The 13,851-nt window shown below is 41.5% G+C and overlaps 1 protein-coding gene across 4 annotated transcripts in view; it reads right to left on the bottom strand.

The window, feature by feature from the left end:
- LOC110989860 (uncharacterized) overlaps positions 1–13,851 on the bottom strand; it is a 44,703-nt gene that overhangs the window by 15,808 nt on the left and 15,044 nt on the right. For all 4 annotated transcript variants that reach the window (XM_087147197.1, XM_087147198.1, XM_087147199.1 and 1 more), the window contains 4 exons: positions 7,733–7,836; positions 7,359–7,498; positions 4,079–4,310; positions 3,520–3,563 (listed from right to left, as the gene is read on the bottom strand). In XM_087147197.1, coding sequence (XP_087003323.1) covers positions 3,520–3,563; positions 4,079–4,310; positions 7,359–7,498; positions 7,733–7,836 — 520 coding nt within the window. The remainder of the gene's footprint in view (positions 1–3,519; positions 3,564–4,078; positions 4,311–7,358; positions 7,499–7,732; positions 7,837–13,851) is intronic.

The raw sequence follows: 13,851 nt of genomic DNA, 5'->3' as shown, positions 1-13,851 counted from the left end.
GCAATAGTTACGGTACTGCCTTGCCCAAACTGGTTAGTCTCGGACTGGGGCCGATGAAAAAAGAGCCTATCAAATCACATGCTACAGAAACGAACACAACTGATGTCATAATAATGTAGCATACGCGGGGTTGCGCTGCCCTGTGCTCAGCCCAGACATGTCAGACACGATAAGAGCCTCTCAATTGTGATGAATAAAACAGAAGAATACACCAGAGAGGTAGGGGTCCAGTAGCTTCAGATTTGCTATTTTATTGTCATTTGAATGTAATTTAAATCACATTGATGCCGGCTTTGTTTAGGGTTGACAAGACGCCATTACGAACCACCTTCCCCTTGCCAATATTGCTTTTTCTTTTTCAACTCGTCTCTACAAGCCAAAAATCTAAGTTTTTGCAGATGTATCCCTCCGTTGCATCGATACAAGTTCTATTTTTAGAATCATTTGCGTATGCAAATGCTATGGCAACTGACTTTAACAGTAAGAAGACAAGCACCCTATTTCGGTCCAATATGTGAACAATTAAGCAAAATCAAAATAATCGTTCCCCCACATTAAGTCGAAAAGATCAGGCGTAACAAATGAAACACACAAACAGAATGCGCAGATCGTCTAAAGCAGCGCCTGGCTGCCTGTGAGCTTCGTAAGTGTTTCTGGAGAAACGGGTTCCCTTCCTGTTGGGAGCTGGTGAGGAGTCGTCTGTAACCTTGTAAAACAGTTTTGACCAGGTGGTGCTCCGTTGGTGATGGTAGGCCAGCTAAGCTGTGCGCCCAATTAGCTGTGGCTACGGTGAATTCTGCTGCAGATTTCCTGGGTGTACGGGAAAGCGCAGATAAAGCGCAAAGTCTGGTGGATTTATTGGGAAAAGTTTGGACGTTGATCTTGGATAAAATCCATTAATCCCACTGTTTCCAGCTGGCGCTATATCTTCTTGTGGATTTCAATCAAAAGTTGTGGCAGAGTACTATCAGACTATCGGTGAGATCACGTAGCTCCGGATCGCCGAGGGAACGGAATTGGGATGACCATCTGTCTAAAAAAAAAGAACGAGACAAAAGCAACAATGTGCTGACAACAATGTCGCTAAAGCGCGATATGTGGACGGACTAAACACCAGTGGTCGACACCCACTAAGGCCGATCATGAAGTCGAACTCATTGCCTTAAAAAACTACGGAGAGCCATCCTCACAGCCCTCATATGCGAATTATAACAAACTTTGCTTCGGTTGGCTATGTTTTATAAGAGATTAATGTTGCTTGGGGCCAATCCTGCTACATATTTTTGGAACGTTGGAGCTGTTCGTACACTCCTTATGAGTTTATCGATCGGAAACCACAGTGACTAGATCTGCGAGGACGCGGTTAACAGTGGCGATAGCTCTCACCAGGTCGAGCTGTTCCTTTGCTCGGATGCGCTCCGTAACCGAAAGCACAGGAATCTGAACATACTGTGACGGAAGGTGCCAGCCGAAAGTGAATTGTGAAGGTGTTCAAAGAAACGGCATTCGTTACCCAAAATTGTAGCTCGCTCAGGGAGATTTTGCTCTGGCGCATGTGATCATTTCACGGAGACATAGTTTCGATGTCTACGTCTGAACGCCACGTCATTAGTCTTGCCACTGGACAAAGTGCTAAAGACATGGAAATTATTTGGCCTGAGAACCGTGCCAATCGTTTTACCGTGATAGGTTTATAATGTTTGTGTAACGACACTGTGTTCCTTCCTCCATGCTGGGATTGTGGCAAGGACTGTGGTAATTTTCGTTTGCGGTACGAGGAATTTGTAGCTAGGCGAGTCGATGAGTAAACATAAATATTGCACTCGCACTTGCATATTGCATTTCGTTTTGCTAGGAATGAATCCGCTGCGTGAAATAGTGTTTCGCGCGAGTGATTTATTGGCTCTTGCCGAAGTGAAGTCAGGCGAGATGATAAGACCCTGTGTATATACACGAAAGCATGCACCCCGTGTCGGCGTCAAAATGGACTGAGGGCCTAGTTAGTTTAGTGAACAAAAAAAGAGACGCGTGCTTAGTCCGACGGGGTGCACCGTGAAGACATACTATTCTGGTGACGGAATCTCAATGCAACTATGAAAACCGTAGATATTTCTGATGGGCAGGAAATATGTCGACATGATGATAACCGGATTGGAGATCGAAGGTGAAATAAAAATTGACCATAATCGAGACAGGCGGATATGTGGTATAAGTTTTCGTACTTGAATTTTGACTTCCAAATATATTTATTCGGGTGACGCAAGTCCACTACCAATCACATCTTTTCCCCTTCCGTAACAGTTAAGGGGTTGCAACAATATGGGAGGCCACTTTTTTTTTAACAAACAACATTTCTGAATCAACTCGGCAATAGCAGTCTCAACAAATTGAGGGTTATCCAAACTGGATCGGTTATTCTGTAAGAGCACTCATGGTGGGGTTTCCATGATAAGATGTATCTTATCTTAGCCTGAATCCATCCCGTCTTACACAAATTGGCTAGGCCTGGAGTACATTTTTCCAATATGAAGTAGCCTACAAGGATTGAGTTTACCTTGAACTCCCAATGGGGTGTGGTTAGTAGTTTTGGGTTTTGTTGCTTCCCAATCTCTAATGTCCCCCTGAGTCAGGTGCTCAGGGCTGGAACTCCTCTGGGTCCGGTTGTCGAAGGGCTCGCAAGGAGGGACAGTTGGTTCAGACGTGTCTTGTGATACCGCATTGCCAAACAGGTGCGGAATTCTGACAGAAACGTGCTACGAAGAATAAGGAGCTGGAATGTAGCAACGAGCAGGAGTGATGCCAGCCTTGGACTTGGCCTTCTTGTCGGATTGACCTTTCTTACTGGCTGCAGATTTTTCGGCTCAAGTTGAGTCTCTTTTCATCGTCAGAGTCATCTGCGAGATCATCAGCCACATACTCTTTGACTGTACCCCAGCCTTGACGCTCTTTAACGGCTTATAGGATTTGTGTGAGTAGATTTTTTGCAGACTGGACGTCGCCTAGGTTGAGCGAAGGGCGGAATCAGCCAATACCGATTTGTTTGGCGTGCCGAAATTGATCTTTATTGCCGTCGCGTTAGAATACGAAAGGAATATCGGCTGAAGGGCGCTGCTTCTTGAGGGCTGTTTCGACTTTAGAGTCGATAGAGTTAGATAGAGTCTGGAAAGCGTGAAGAATAGGCTATCTTGGTTAGAACAGGGTTTGAAACCTGATCCATTTAAAGTTAAAGAAGTGAGCAGATATCGGGTGTGTGGCAAGGTTACGCTGCTCAAGCAAGGGTGAAGTTACGCAGGGAATGCCTCCGATTTAAAGTGGAATTCGGGAACGTGTTACATAATAAGATGCGCTCTGAAAAGTGCAATCCACCTGTCGTCCGATAACGAAAAGAAAATTAACTTAAAACCCACAATCCGGTTATTGCACAATGTGGCTTTGAAACATTAAATGAGTTGAAATGCCCCCCCTGCTGGATGTTAAATGCATTAATAAAGTGTTTTGTATTTTGCAAAATGACCTCACCTGACTCATCATCTTGCTTGTCATCTTCGTCGCTTCCAGCATCACTGTGAGAGTGTAGATTGATATGGAAGTGTTTATTAACGAGTGAACTGGAATAACCTTGTTATAAAAAAGTACACGGCAGTGTAGTCACTCCTATCCAGCAAAAAGGTAAAAAATGAATGTAAAAAACTATGGCCATGTTATCTTGGAAGGAACCAGCGGCTGGAGGGGGAGGGAAGCAAGGTGCCCCTCTGGGAGGCATTTTGCTAATTTCAATTATACTTAAATTTCTTATTTTTTTCAATTTCTTTGAAACACAGGATGAGTGCGGATTTTATTCAGTATGAAAACCAATTCATATCGTCGTTTCTGGAAAGAAAATTCATATTGCGCCGCCCCCCAAAAAACCTGTATACGCCACTGGGAAAAAATACAGGCAGACAGCTCAACAACTTGGATTTGAAACCAGTGGTGATAACAAGAACATTGAATCATAAATATTCTACAGCTTAGAAATACATGTATCAAAACATGTTTTCGTCAATGAGAAATAATTCATTGGATTCCTTGTAATTACCGATTTCTTAGGAGAGGTTTACTGCAGTAGCTGCCTGGGGCTGGGTCCTTTGGCTTTGCAGTCATTTGGAAATCGTCGTCTTCCACCTCCCCATCGTTGCTCACCACGGGTTTCGAAAATTTTCGTTTCCGTCCAGGACTGATGTCTTGTGATGACTCTGAGTCAGACTCCACTTGACACTTGCTTCCAGGACTTGACTTAGAGAAGGGCTTTTCTACGCTGTCCTCACTGCCTGCAGAGTGCATGAAAGCAATGCATTTATGACCAAATACACTGTTTTGCGGAAATTGGCATGTCGAAAAAAATTTTAACATGATTTCTAGAAATATGGAAGGGCTGCGTAGTACCGTGATAAGAATATCGACAAGAATATTATATATCAGAGCACGGATTTAATCTGATATTCTTGTCAGCATGATTTTGCTTGTTTTAAATTATCAGCGGTGTGAAATCTCCGCTTTGTAGCGGATTGCCGCTTTTTTGTTGAAAATACCGAATTTAATTTTCCGCTTTTTAGCTATTGACGGGCCAGAATTTCTCGTTTTTCTTCCTTTCGCAAGTGACTCTTTTTCCGTTTTATTTTATTTTTTTCTTTTTCTATCGACGCGATAGCCAGGCCAAACTGACACGGAACAGCACTGGAGCGCCGGGATTATGCACGCCACTGAATCTACTGTACTGTGCATGCAATGTGCCGTACATATTCCTGTATGTACATGTACAGCACATGTACATTGTGCACATACATGTACATGTACAGTACAGTATGCACATGAACGTGTATGACCCATACGTAAGTACACGTACGTGCGTACAGTGTCTACAGATGTGCGGGAATTTCTTTTAGTCTATATATTTTATAGTGTCTACGGGAATATTTTTTAAATTCGGCGCTAGCCTCGTGTGTAAATAGCATCCATGGACCATCTAGTCATCGTGCCGTGATTTGCTGCCAATGAAATATCAATATTCATGGCTGATTAATTGGAGTACATTTGACAGTAAGAACAAGGAAATAAATGAATATAAATTACATTGAATTAATTAAGCAAAAAATGTAGAAAAATATTAACTATCCAAATAAATTAATCACAAAATGTACGAACTTCCGCTGTCCGACTCTAAAAGTTTTATGATAATCAGCTGTCTGTATGATGGTAAACAATGCAAAACGCCATCTGACGTTTGAAAAGGGTCAGTCTGTTTGCGAAACAATTTCATTGCGGGGTTTTCTTTTGGGCTTGGGGATTACTGTTTTTGCCGCCGAGTTGTATTTATGCCAGGTTATACAATTATGCAGGTTATATATGTTTTTCGAATTAACATTTTTCGGGGTTGTATTCTTCTTCGGGGTTATATGTTTCTCCGGGGTTATCTACTTTTGGGGAATAGTATAACTGCCGGGAATTTAATTTTCGCTGGGTAGGGCTATATAAACGTGTGTGGGGTTAAAACCCCTTCAAGCCGGTATTCTTTTGACCGTGACTGCTGGGCTGTGGTATGCCCAGTATGCAAAGCTCTGGCCAGCAGCAGGCCCACATTGAACCCGCAGTTGCACGGTGTATAGACAGTATGTGTGGTATGCACTAATCTTCGCACAAAGCCGCGGTTGTGGACGGGGTTAATTTCGGGGAATTGACTCTTTTGGTGGAGTTGTGTAATTTTCCGGGGTTACGTAATAGTGTGGGGTTATATTATTTCGTGGGGTTGTATAATTTGCGGTAGACTTAAGTAAATGTATTAATTTCGTATTAATTTTATGTTTGTCCAATAGTCTTCTTTTTTTTTGCTCTGATGGCCGCTCATACTCTTTATCGGCGTGCTGAGTTCCCACATCACATGGTCACGGCATGTGAGAGTTCGTGCGGACGTCCGTGCGCCCCCGTCGAAGTGGTTTTTGCAGACATTTCGTCTATTATGTTATAGTGTACATGTACATGTACGTGTACAAGCACAGTACCACAGAACAAACGGTATCTGCGAAGTGGGTCGTATCCTCATTTGGAATAACGGAATCGGCATAGAGGAGCATCAGGTCTCAGGCAGGGACCAAAGTTGGGCAAGGGGCAGACTGACTTGTGACTATCTAGCTCAATACCCAGTAATAACAGCGGCGTTGTAAAAGGGCCTGCTCTTCACTGTGGCCATTCTCTCAGTGTCTTAGCATAATTGTACGCATTGCGTTTATAGGAAATACTGAAAAAATACACCCCCTGGTGCGGCTGTGATGCGTGGAATGTGGATCAAACAAGTTAACCTTTCCATACAGTCTCCTCTGTATATTTGCTCCCTTCTATTTACCCCTGGACTGCGCCAAATGCGGAACCAGACCCCGAGTGTATGTACATGTACATGTGCGACTAGAAAAACATAGCACACCGGTCGATGAGTGGGCACGTTTCTTAGTCGGCAACGTGCTCATTTATCCGGTGAGTTCTTCCGGAAATCCGAGCACGCCGGAAAGATGAGACACCGGCCCAGCACATATTTCTTCCCTTTCATAAATACCTTTTAAATCAGAGAGTCAAAAGAAGTCAACATATGATGGATTTCCATCGATTTTGTTCTAAAATTTTACTTTCATTTTTCTGAACACCCCCGTCCATTTTATGGTATATATCCCCTTTTGAAAGTTGTCCAATAGAACCCCCTTCAATGAACGTGGCGCGTAGCACGCACACACACTCCTGACCAATCAGACCCGATTGAACCGTCTTGTATCCAGATGCCAGCGCGTGGTTTAAGTAGCGGGCATTATCATTTCTCAGCGGGCATTATAAAAATGTTAATATACGGTCACATGATGCGTTTCGACCAATAGGAATGGAAAAACTGTCCCATGTATTTATGAATAAAAATTTATGAATTTTTGTAAATTAAGCCACGATCCAGCCTGCACGCCACAAGAAGTTTGAAAATAAACCAATAATGCATAACACTTTAGATAAAACTTTAACAGCAGACAATCTGAAGTTAACAGTTTCAAGATCAAAGTCTACGGGTTAAAAATATTTGCCCAATATTGATTAAGTTACTACTTTTTGGAGCCTAGTGCACAACAGCCAAAGCATACGAAAGTGCACATTTTGATGTAAAGATTAACTGTTACATGTACCCATATTTGTGTTGCGTATTTGCATTTCAAATTGATATGGATAAGAGGTTTACTCATGTGACAGCCATGTTCCCCTCCTTACCAGGCTCTTACATTGGGTAAATTGGTGGCGAATCATTTCATGAGTTGAATAGCTGGTGGAGATTCTGTGTAAAATTATCCTACCTGACAAATCCTCCTGGTTGTCTCTTATTCTCGTCTGGTCTCTCCCTCTCTTGAATGGTTTTCTCCGAGGAACATCACTTTCCTCACTGTCTGCTTCCGATCCCTTGTCACTATTTTCATCTCCATCAGTTCCAGCTTCACTGAGGGACGAAAAGAATGAAATGGTTCATCATTTTTCAGAGGGCATCGATGAAAGGGTCATCGAGAAGGCGATTAACAAGAAAACGAGTGATACCTTCTTGGATAATTTGCATTACGAATATTACATAGGCCCTAGTAAGCATGTTTTGGGAAGGATTTATACGATGTGCTATAAAAGAAGAGTATAACTGAACTTGTAAAGATGTACGAAACAAAAAACGGCGTCGTCTTACTCATTTTCTGAATCGGGATCTTCCTTGCGTTCCTCATCCCCATCTTTTTCATATACTTTTTGCAAGTCAGGCACAGCATTAAGAGCATCTTTCTGAGGAGCCACCTTAAATTAGGGAAGTAAACAAAAAAGTTGCGAATAAGAAAATACTGTTATACATTTACCCACTACATCAACTGTAAAAAATAAGGACCAAATACTATCTGGAGCATTATTCCTCTGTTGTTTTTCTTTGAGTTTGAGTAGATTTGATTGTATAATATGATTTCAATCTGCTTCGAGATTTTGTTTCTAGGACTGTAAACAGAAGAGTTAGTGAAGGGAACCTGTTTTTTTGGGGGGGGGGGCACACTGTATTTTATTTGGCACGCCGCCAAGCCATTAGAAGTTAATGTGTTTAACAAACGCCCACGAAGACATCGCGGTGGGCGAGTGAACTCTTCTTGTCTGATGTAAAGGCGCCACAGAGTGAGTATCTTGTGATCAAAACTTCGACACGAAAACGAACTTTTGACTGTGTAACAGCTGATTCGTTGTCTATTTTATCATAGTGTCTGACCCGACTTGCTGAGCATTTGGTGAATGAGTGATTTGGGAGTAAGTATTAACCATCTTGAAAGTGAAAGTTTCACGTGAAGCGCACTTGTGTTAATTGTGCCACAGCTGTTCGTTTGTTTGGCGACTCGTTTTACACGTGGGTTTCGCTCTTTACTCCACACATCTTTTTTATTAGAAGGTATCTGGAAGGCCAACTCCACAGTCGCACACCAGCCGGGCATTTGGGGAATAAATGAATTGAATTAATCAATTAATAAGCAACAATTAGCAGAAATTAACGAGAACAGTACAGTTTCTTGTAACCAAACATTTCGATTCCCAGAAGTTGATGTGAAATTAAACTCTGTTATTAAGGCAGTTTTTACTCTTATCTGCCCGATTTACTCTGCCTTGTCATCCTTAAATTAATAATTTAAGCTGATCTCCTCATATAGATGGCCAGTCATGACATAAGGATACAATACGTGTCTTGATTTATACAAAATAAGAAGGTGTAGGAATGGAACAATAAAACCTAGAGAAATCTTTCAATAACTACATCTCAACTATGATCCAATGCAAATGTGGCAACAGATAGAATCGAAAGTAATTCACAACTTGGACAAATTATCAGTGTAAAAACTTGTCTCAAGTCTTCGTAGAATAATGGACAATTTCTGGGATTTCTTGCAATTACCAGTTTGTTGGAAGGAGGTAACCGCTGAAGAAAGAGTTGCCTGAGGCTCCTTGGTCTTAAGTTATCCTCAAACTTTGATATGCCTCTGGACCTGAAATTCTGTTGTTTGACTGGACTCATTTCTAAATCCTCGTCATCCATCTGCACATCGTTGCTCACGATTCTGGCAATAGCTTTAAATCTGATCGGATGTGTACTGCAGATATATCGACCCGTGAAGAGTGCACTTTCCAAGGTGGCAAGTGACCGCACGCGTAATGACATTTCTAATACTTATAACCCATCTCTGCTTATGAATATCCAGACGTGTTTTCGAAATTTCTCATGTTTTACTTCTTTCTGTCTTTTCGTCACCAAACCTTATAGCCAGGTGTGACAGTTTGAAAAATACCTTTCCCTATTTTATTTTCAGACTATTCCGTGTTTGCTACAACCATCTGCCTCTTTCGGTATTGCAACAATGCACTCACATGGCCAACCCAAGGCGCTTCAGTTCCTGAACCCAAAGAGGCAATTATGTACATTTCAATTTCTTGGTTTTCGATGTAAAACAACTATATATTCTAATAATTCAATAGTTCTGAAAGAGTTCCCCTTAATTCGTTATTCCTACTCTGGTCATTGGTATATTGATTGTTATATGTATTAAGTCACTGCCCGTCTAAATCATGCATTTCTTGAATGGCATTATTTCGTTTTCCTGGACTTCATTATGACTTCATTGTTAAGAGTTCCGATTAGACTGACAGTCAGGTTCTAATCCACCTTTTTAATGTCATTCGTCCATCCGTCAAAATTTCATTCTCATAATCATTACTCAGTATTTTTTGCTGTATACTTCAATTCCTTAACCCGAGGAAGACATGTACATTTACTTCTCATCTTCGTTTTCCAGGAGTAAAACAACTGGACTAAAGATTCACAAGCATATAAGAGCAGTTGTCCAGCTGTTTCCTAATTTCAAAAATTTCATACAGGTGTCCCATAAATATGCTTACTTCTGTTTATCATGTTTCATCCTGGTCCTGTTTTCTCTTTTCAGTCCTTTTAGATGTGCCAGTAGATGTGTAGTTTTGCGGTCTTTTGAGGACAACCTGACGTGCCTTTTCCCTTGCGTGGTCGAGTCGAGGCGACACTTGCCATGAATGACATGTGTTGCGCTCTGTTTTTCAAGGTTTCTCGGAGCAGAGTGACATTTGCCGAGGTTGGCTCTCTGATATACCTGTTCATGTACCCACCACGAGTGTCATTCGCCAATTTAAGAAACCGGTCCATTACCGTTTTCAAAAACATTTTGCCCAGCCTGTGATCAGCAGAGTGTCATTTGTCGATGTCTGTGACTTGACTCACTCCTTCACAGCTGATTTCGGACCAACACTTGCCAGCTACATCTACGGCCCCCGGCCACCTCCGAGTAGCAGCTTTAGTTTTGCAGTTATCTCGCGCTTTCTTCGCCGACCTCGGCCCAAAGTATACACCCCATGCGTGTAAAGAAGTTTGTTAAAATTCAGTCCACTTATTAAGGGATGTACTCTTCCTCGAGATCATTCATGTCGTCTCCTCGCGATATCTCATTGTGGCGTCCATTACTTCTTAATTACTTCTTTCCCATCTTAAATCCAAGAAGTCCTCATTAAGACCTACATCCTCACAGTCTCCCTTCTCAAATTCTGGAAAGCATTCCACCTGCGACTACCGCCGCCACCGCTATACCAACTACCCCAAAGCCTCTGCATATTGAGCCAACGATCAAGATCCACACCCCGAAGTCTCAGATATACTCATCAACTTCCCCACTTCAGACACCAACTCCAGCTTTCTATCCCGGTCCACCGAAATGGTGAAGTGTGTTCGGATTCTTCTTCTTTTCCCCCAGCCCAAAGTCGTTTCATGCAAATCCAGAACTCTTTACTTTTCAGATTGGCCTTTTTATTGCAGAGGGAAGAAAACGCCAAGCCTACACAGTCCAATGAGATTACCAATGAGATTTGAGCAATAAACGGAGCATTATTTATACAATGAAAAGAGCAATTTATACATTAAAAAGACCAATTTATACAATAAAAAGACCAATTGAAAAATATGAAGTTTGTTTTGAACAATAAAAATAGAAGATCCGTTTGAGCAATGAAAAGAATATATTTTAACAATGAAAAGATCAATATACACCTCAAAAAACTCAATTTGAACGATAAAAAGAAAAAGTTGAACAGTGAAAAGAGTAAAAGAGTAATAAAACGAGTAAAAGAGCAATGCATAGAGCAGTTTGAGCAATAAAAAGACCAATTTGAACAATAAAACAATAAAAAATAAACAATGAAATATGCAAATCAGAAGTTCTAAATACGTGTATATTTAGGATATGTGGAACGCTTTCACTTGTTTCGTGTCATTTGAAGGTCATCCTTCGCAGAGTCAACATGAATGGTATTTATACAGCCAAGCCCTACGCTTGTCACCAGTGTGACAAATGCTTCGGACGGAAGTTTAATCTAGAGAGGCACATGGAAAATATCCACGTTGAGGAGGAATCAGACATGAATGAAGCTGACGAAAACTCGGATTCTGTTGAGGAGGTCGATGACGAAACCTCGGATGAAGAGAGTTCAGATTTGGAAGACAATGCCGCCTACCAAGATTGGCTGGCTGATGAAGCTAGAGAAACACATAGGGGGATTAGGGATGAAAAATATGACAACTACGTCAACGAAGGCATGGATGAAGATCAAGCCAGGCAGAAGGCAAACAGAAAGACCCTCTGGGCAGTCAAACAAGACATTTTCGACAACTATAAGGAGTTCCTGTCAAGTAACCTATATTTGAGGAAAAATGAAACTCACAAGGACATTGTGGATGATCTCGATGGAAAACTTGATAAAGGCATGAACGTCAACAAAGCCTTGAATAGAGTTTTGCCTAAACATGCTGAAAAATTTGCCGGACTGTTTCATGACGAAGAGGAGCATGCCTAAAAGATAACAGTCTGTAGAGACAAATTGTTCCAAAAATAATGAGTACATGTAATAACTCTGATTTCAAAGTTAACAAACTTCCGGTAATCACCCCGTAGTAATTCTTAAAATTACTAAGATAATTATTAAAAAAAAATCAGAGAAAGAATCAAATCTTCCCACCAAGTACACGCAAAAGGGAGAGGATGCTGAAGGACTTGTACGTACACTATCGAGGCTAACCCTGACCTTCGCATTCACGATGACGTCAACAACTTGCCCAACATGCATTTGAAGTCCTGCAAACCCTTCCGGTCCTCAGTCATATCTCTGGAAGACGTTGGCCCAAAGACTGAGAGACGCGCGCAGAACACGTTAAACCCCCAAACCAACAATGAAAATGTCATAACAGACCTTACGGTGAAACCACCCCGTTTGACTACCCCAGTCCCACAAGCAATGGCCAACCCTGAATAGAATTCGCACACTCTATACAAGAACAACCCATCATCGTTCTGTAAAAGTGTGGGACGACAGATAACCCTTCTTGCGACTGTGGTACCTGAGGTTTAAATTTTGCCAGGCGGCGATGATTGGCCACGAGTGTGGTCTTATAAGCACCAACGCGGATAAATTTCTCATTGCTTACCCTCCAACCTCCTGACCCCTATCGCAGTTGTTTAAGGGTGCAGACCAGTCAGATGCCATAGACAACAGTGATAAATATCCCCACTTCAAAATATCAGGAAAATTACTCACAAGTTTCACAGGTGTTCAAGACAAATACCAAATTAAAGCTCATTTCCTCATCTTTCATTTTCCTTTCAATTTTCAGTGGTTTAACCGATGTCTTTTGAAGTTATTTTTCTCCAGAGAAAATTACCCCTCAAAACAGTCAGGGGGCCTATTGCCATTTTGGAAAGTGATGCCTACACTCCATGGCAAAATAGAGCAATTTGGAGAGCCTCATTTGATCCGATACTTTCAGAAATACAAGCAGACAGTCCTACCCCTGCATTTCATCCACTTTTTGTAACAAACCACCTAGTCCATGTGCCACAAAAAGCTATAATACCAGAGAATTGGTCCGCGCAGGTAATTTTGGGCCTATTTACTGGCCTGCAACATTAAACATCCGTTAGATTTGGATACACTGGAGAATCCGAGCACCACCTTATGTCCCCCTTTGACCGGATTTAAGTTTGATAGGATGTGACTTAAGCGATTTTCAATGCCCCTGAGTTTGTCCCTGTCTCCATAAACTGGTAACCAGTCCATTTCCCAGAGACTAGACAGCTTAATTCCTTACAGCCCCACCATGGCAAACGATGTGTTGGACTGTCCTTGCTGTATGGTTGGACAACCTGTTTGCCGATAGTGGCAGTACGTCCCCTGTTTCTTGATGCCTTTCGTAATTGCCTTGACAGTACTGCTTGGTTTGGACTTGCCCTTTTATGCATGCGGGGCCTTCTTTCTTTTGTTGGAAAATCTTCAAGGTCGTCAGGATAGCTCAACTGTTCTAGCAGTGTATGTACTTCATGTATTTGGGCTTAGATGTACTAGAGGTGGTTATAATTAATTTCCAGTGTAAGATTTTAATCAGATTACTCGATTGAAATCTCTTAATGTAACTCCCAATTTGTTTAATTTTGTAACAAAAGAAAGAAAATGAAATTAATATACATTCAATTGAATTTTGTTGATTGTGAATAGATAATCAAGCTGACTTGTCTCCAGTTAAACAAATATGTAGTTTTAATTTTGAGAAATTTAATTGAAAAACCTTCAACACTGCAAAACAGACATCAGGGATCAGCCCGAGCTTGTGCTTCAGATTTGTTAAATTCCTCGTTTTGTTCAGGAGAAAGATTGGAAAAAAAGGATATCAATAAGAGAATAAGGAAGGAGGTCGTTTAAAATTTGAAGTTACACTTA

Source organism: Acanthaster planci, linkage group LG16 (genome assembly GCF_054643075.1).
Source record: "Acanthaster planci isolate LZ-2023a linkage group LG16, COTS_SCS, whole genome shotgun sequence".
Taxonomy (NCBI): Eukaryota; Metazoa; Echinodermata; class Asteroidea; order Valvatida; family Acanthasteridae; genus Acanthaster; species Acanthaster planci.
This window is presented reverse-complemented; position numbering and strand designations above follow the sequence as displayed.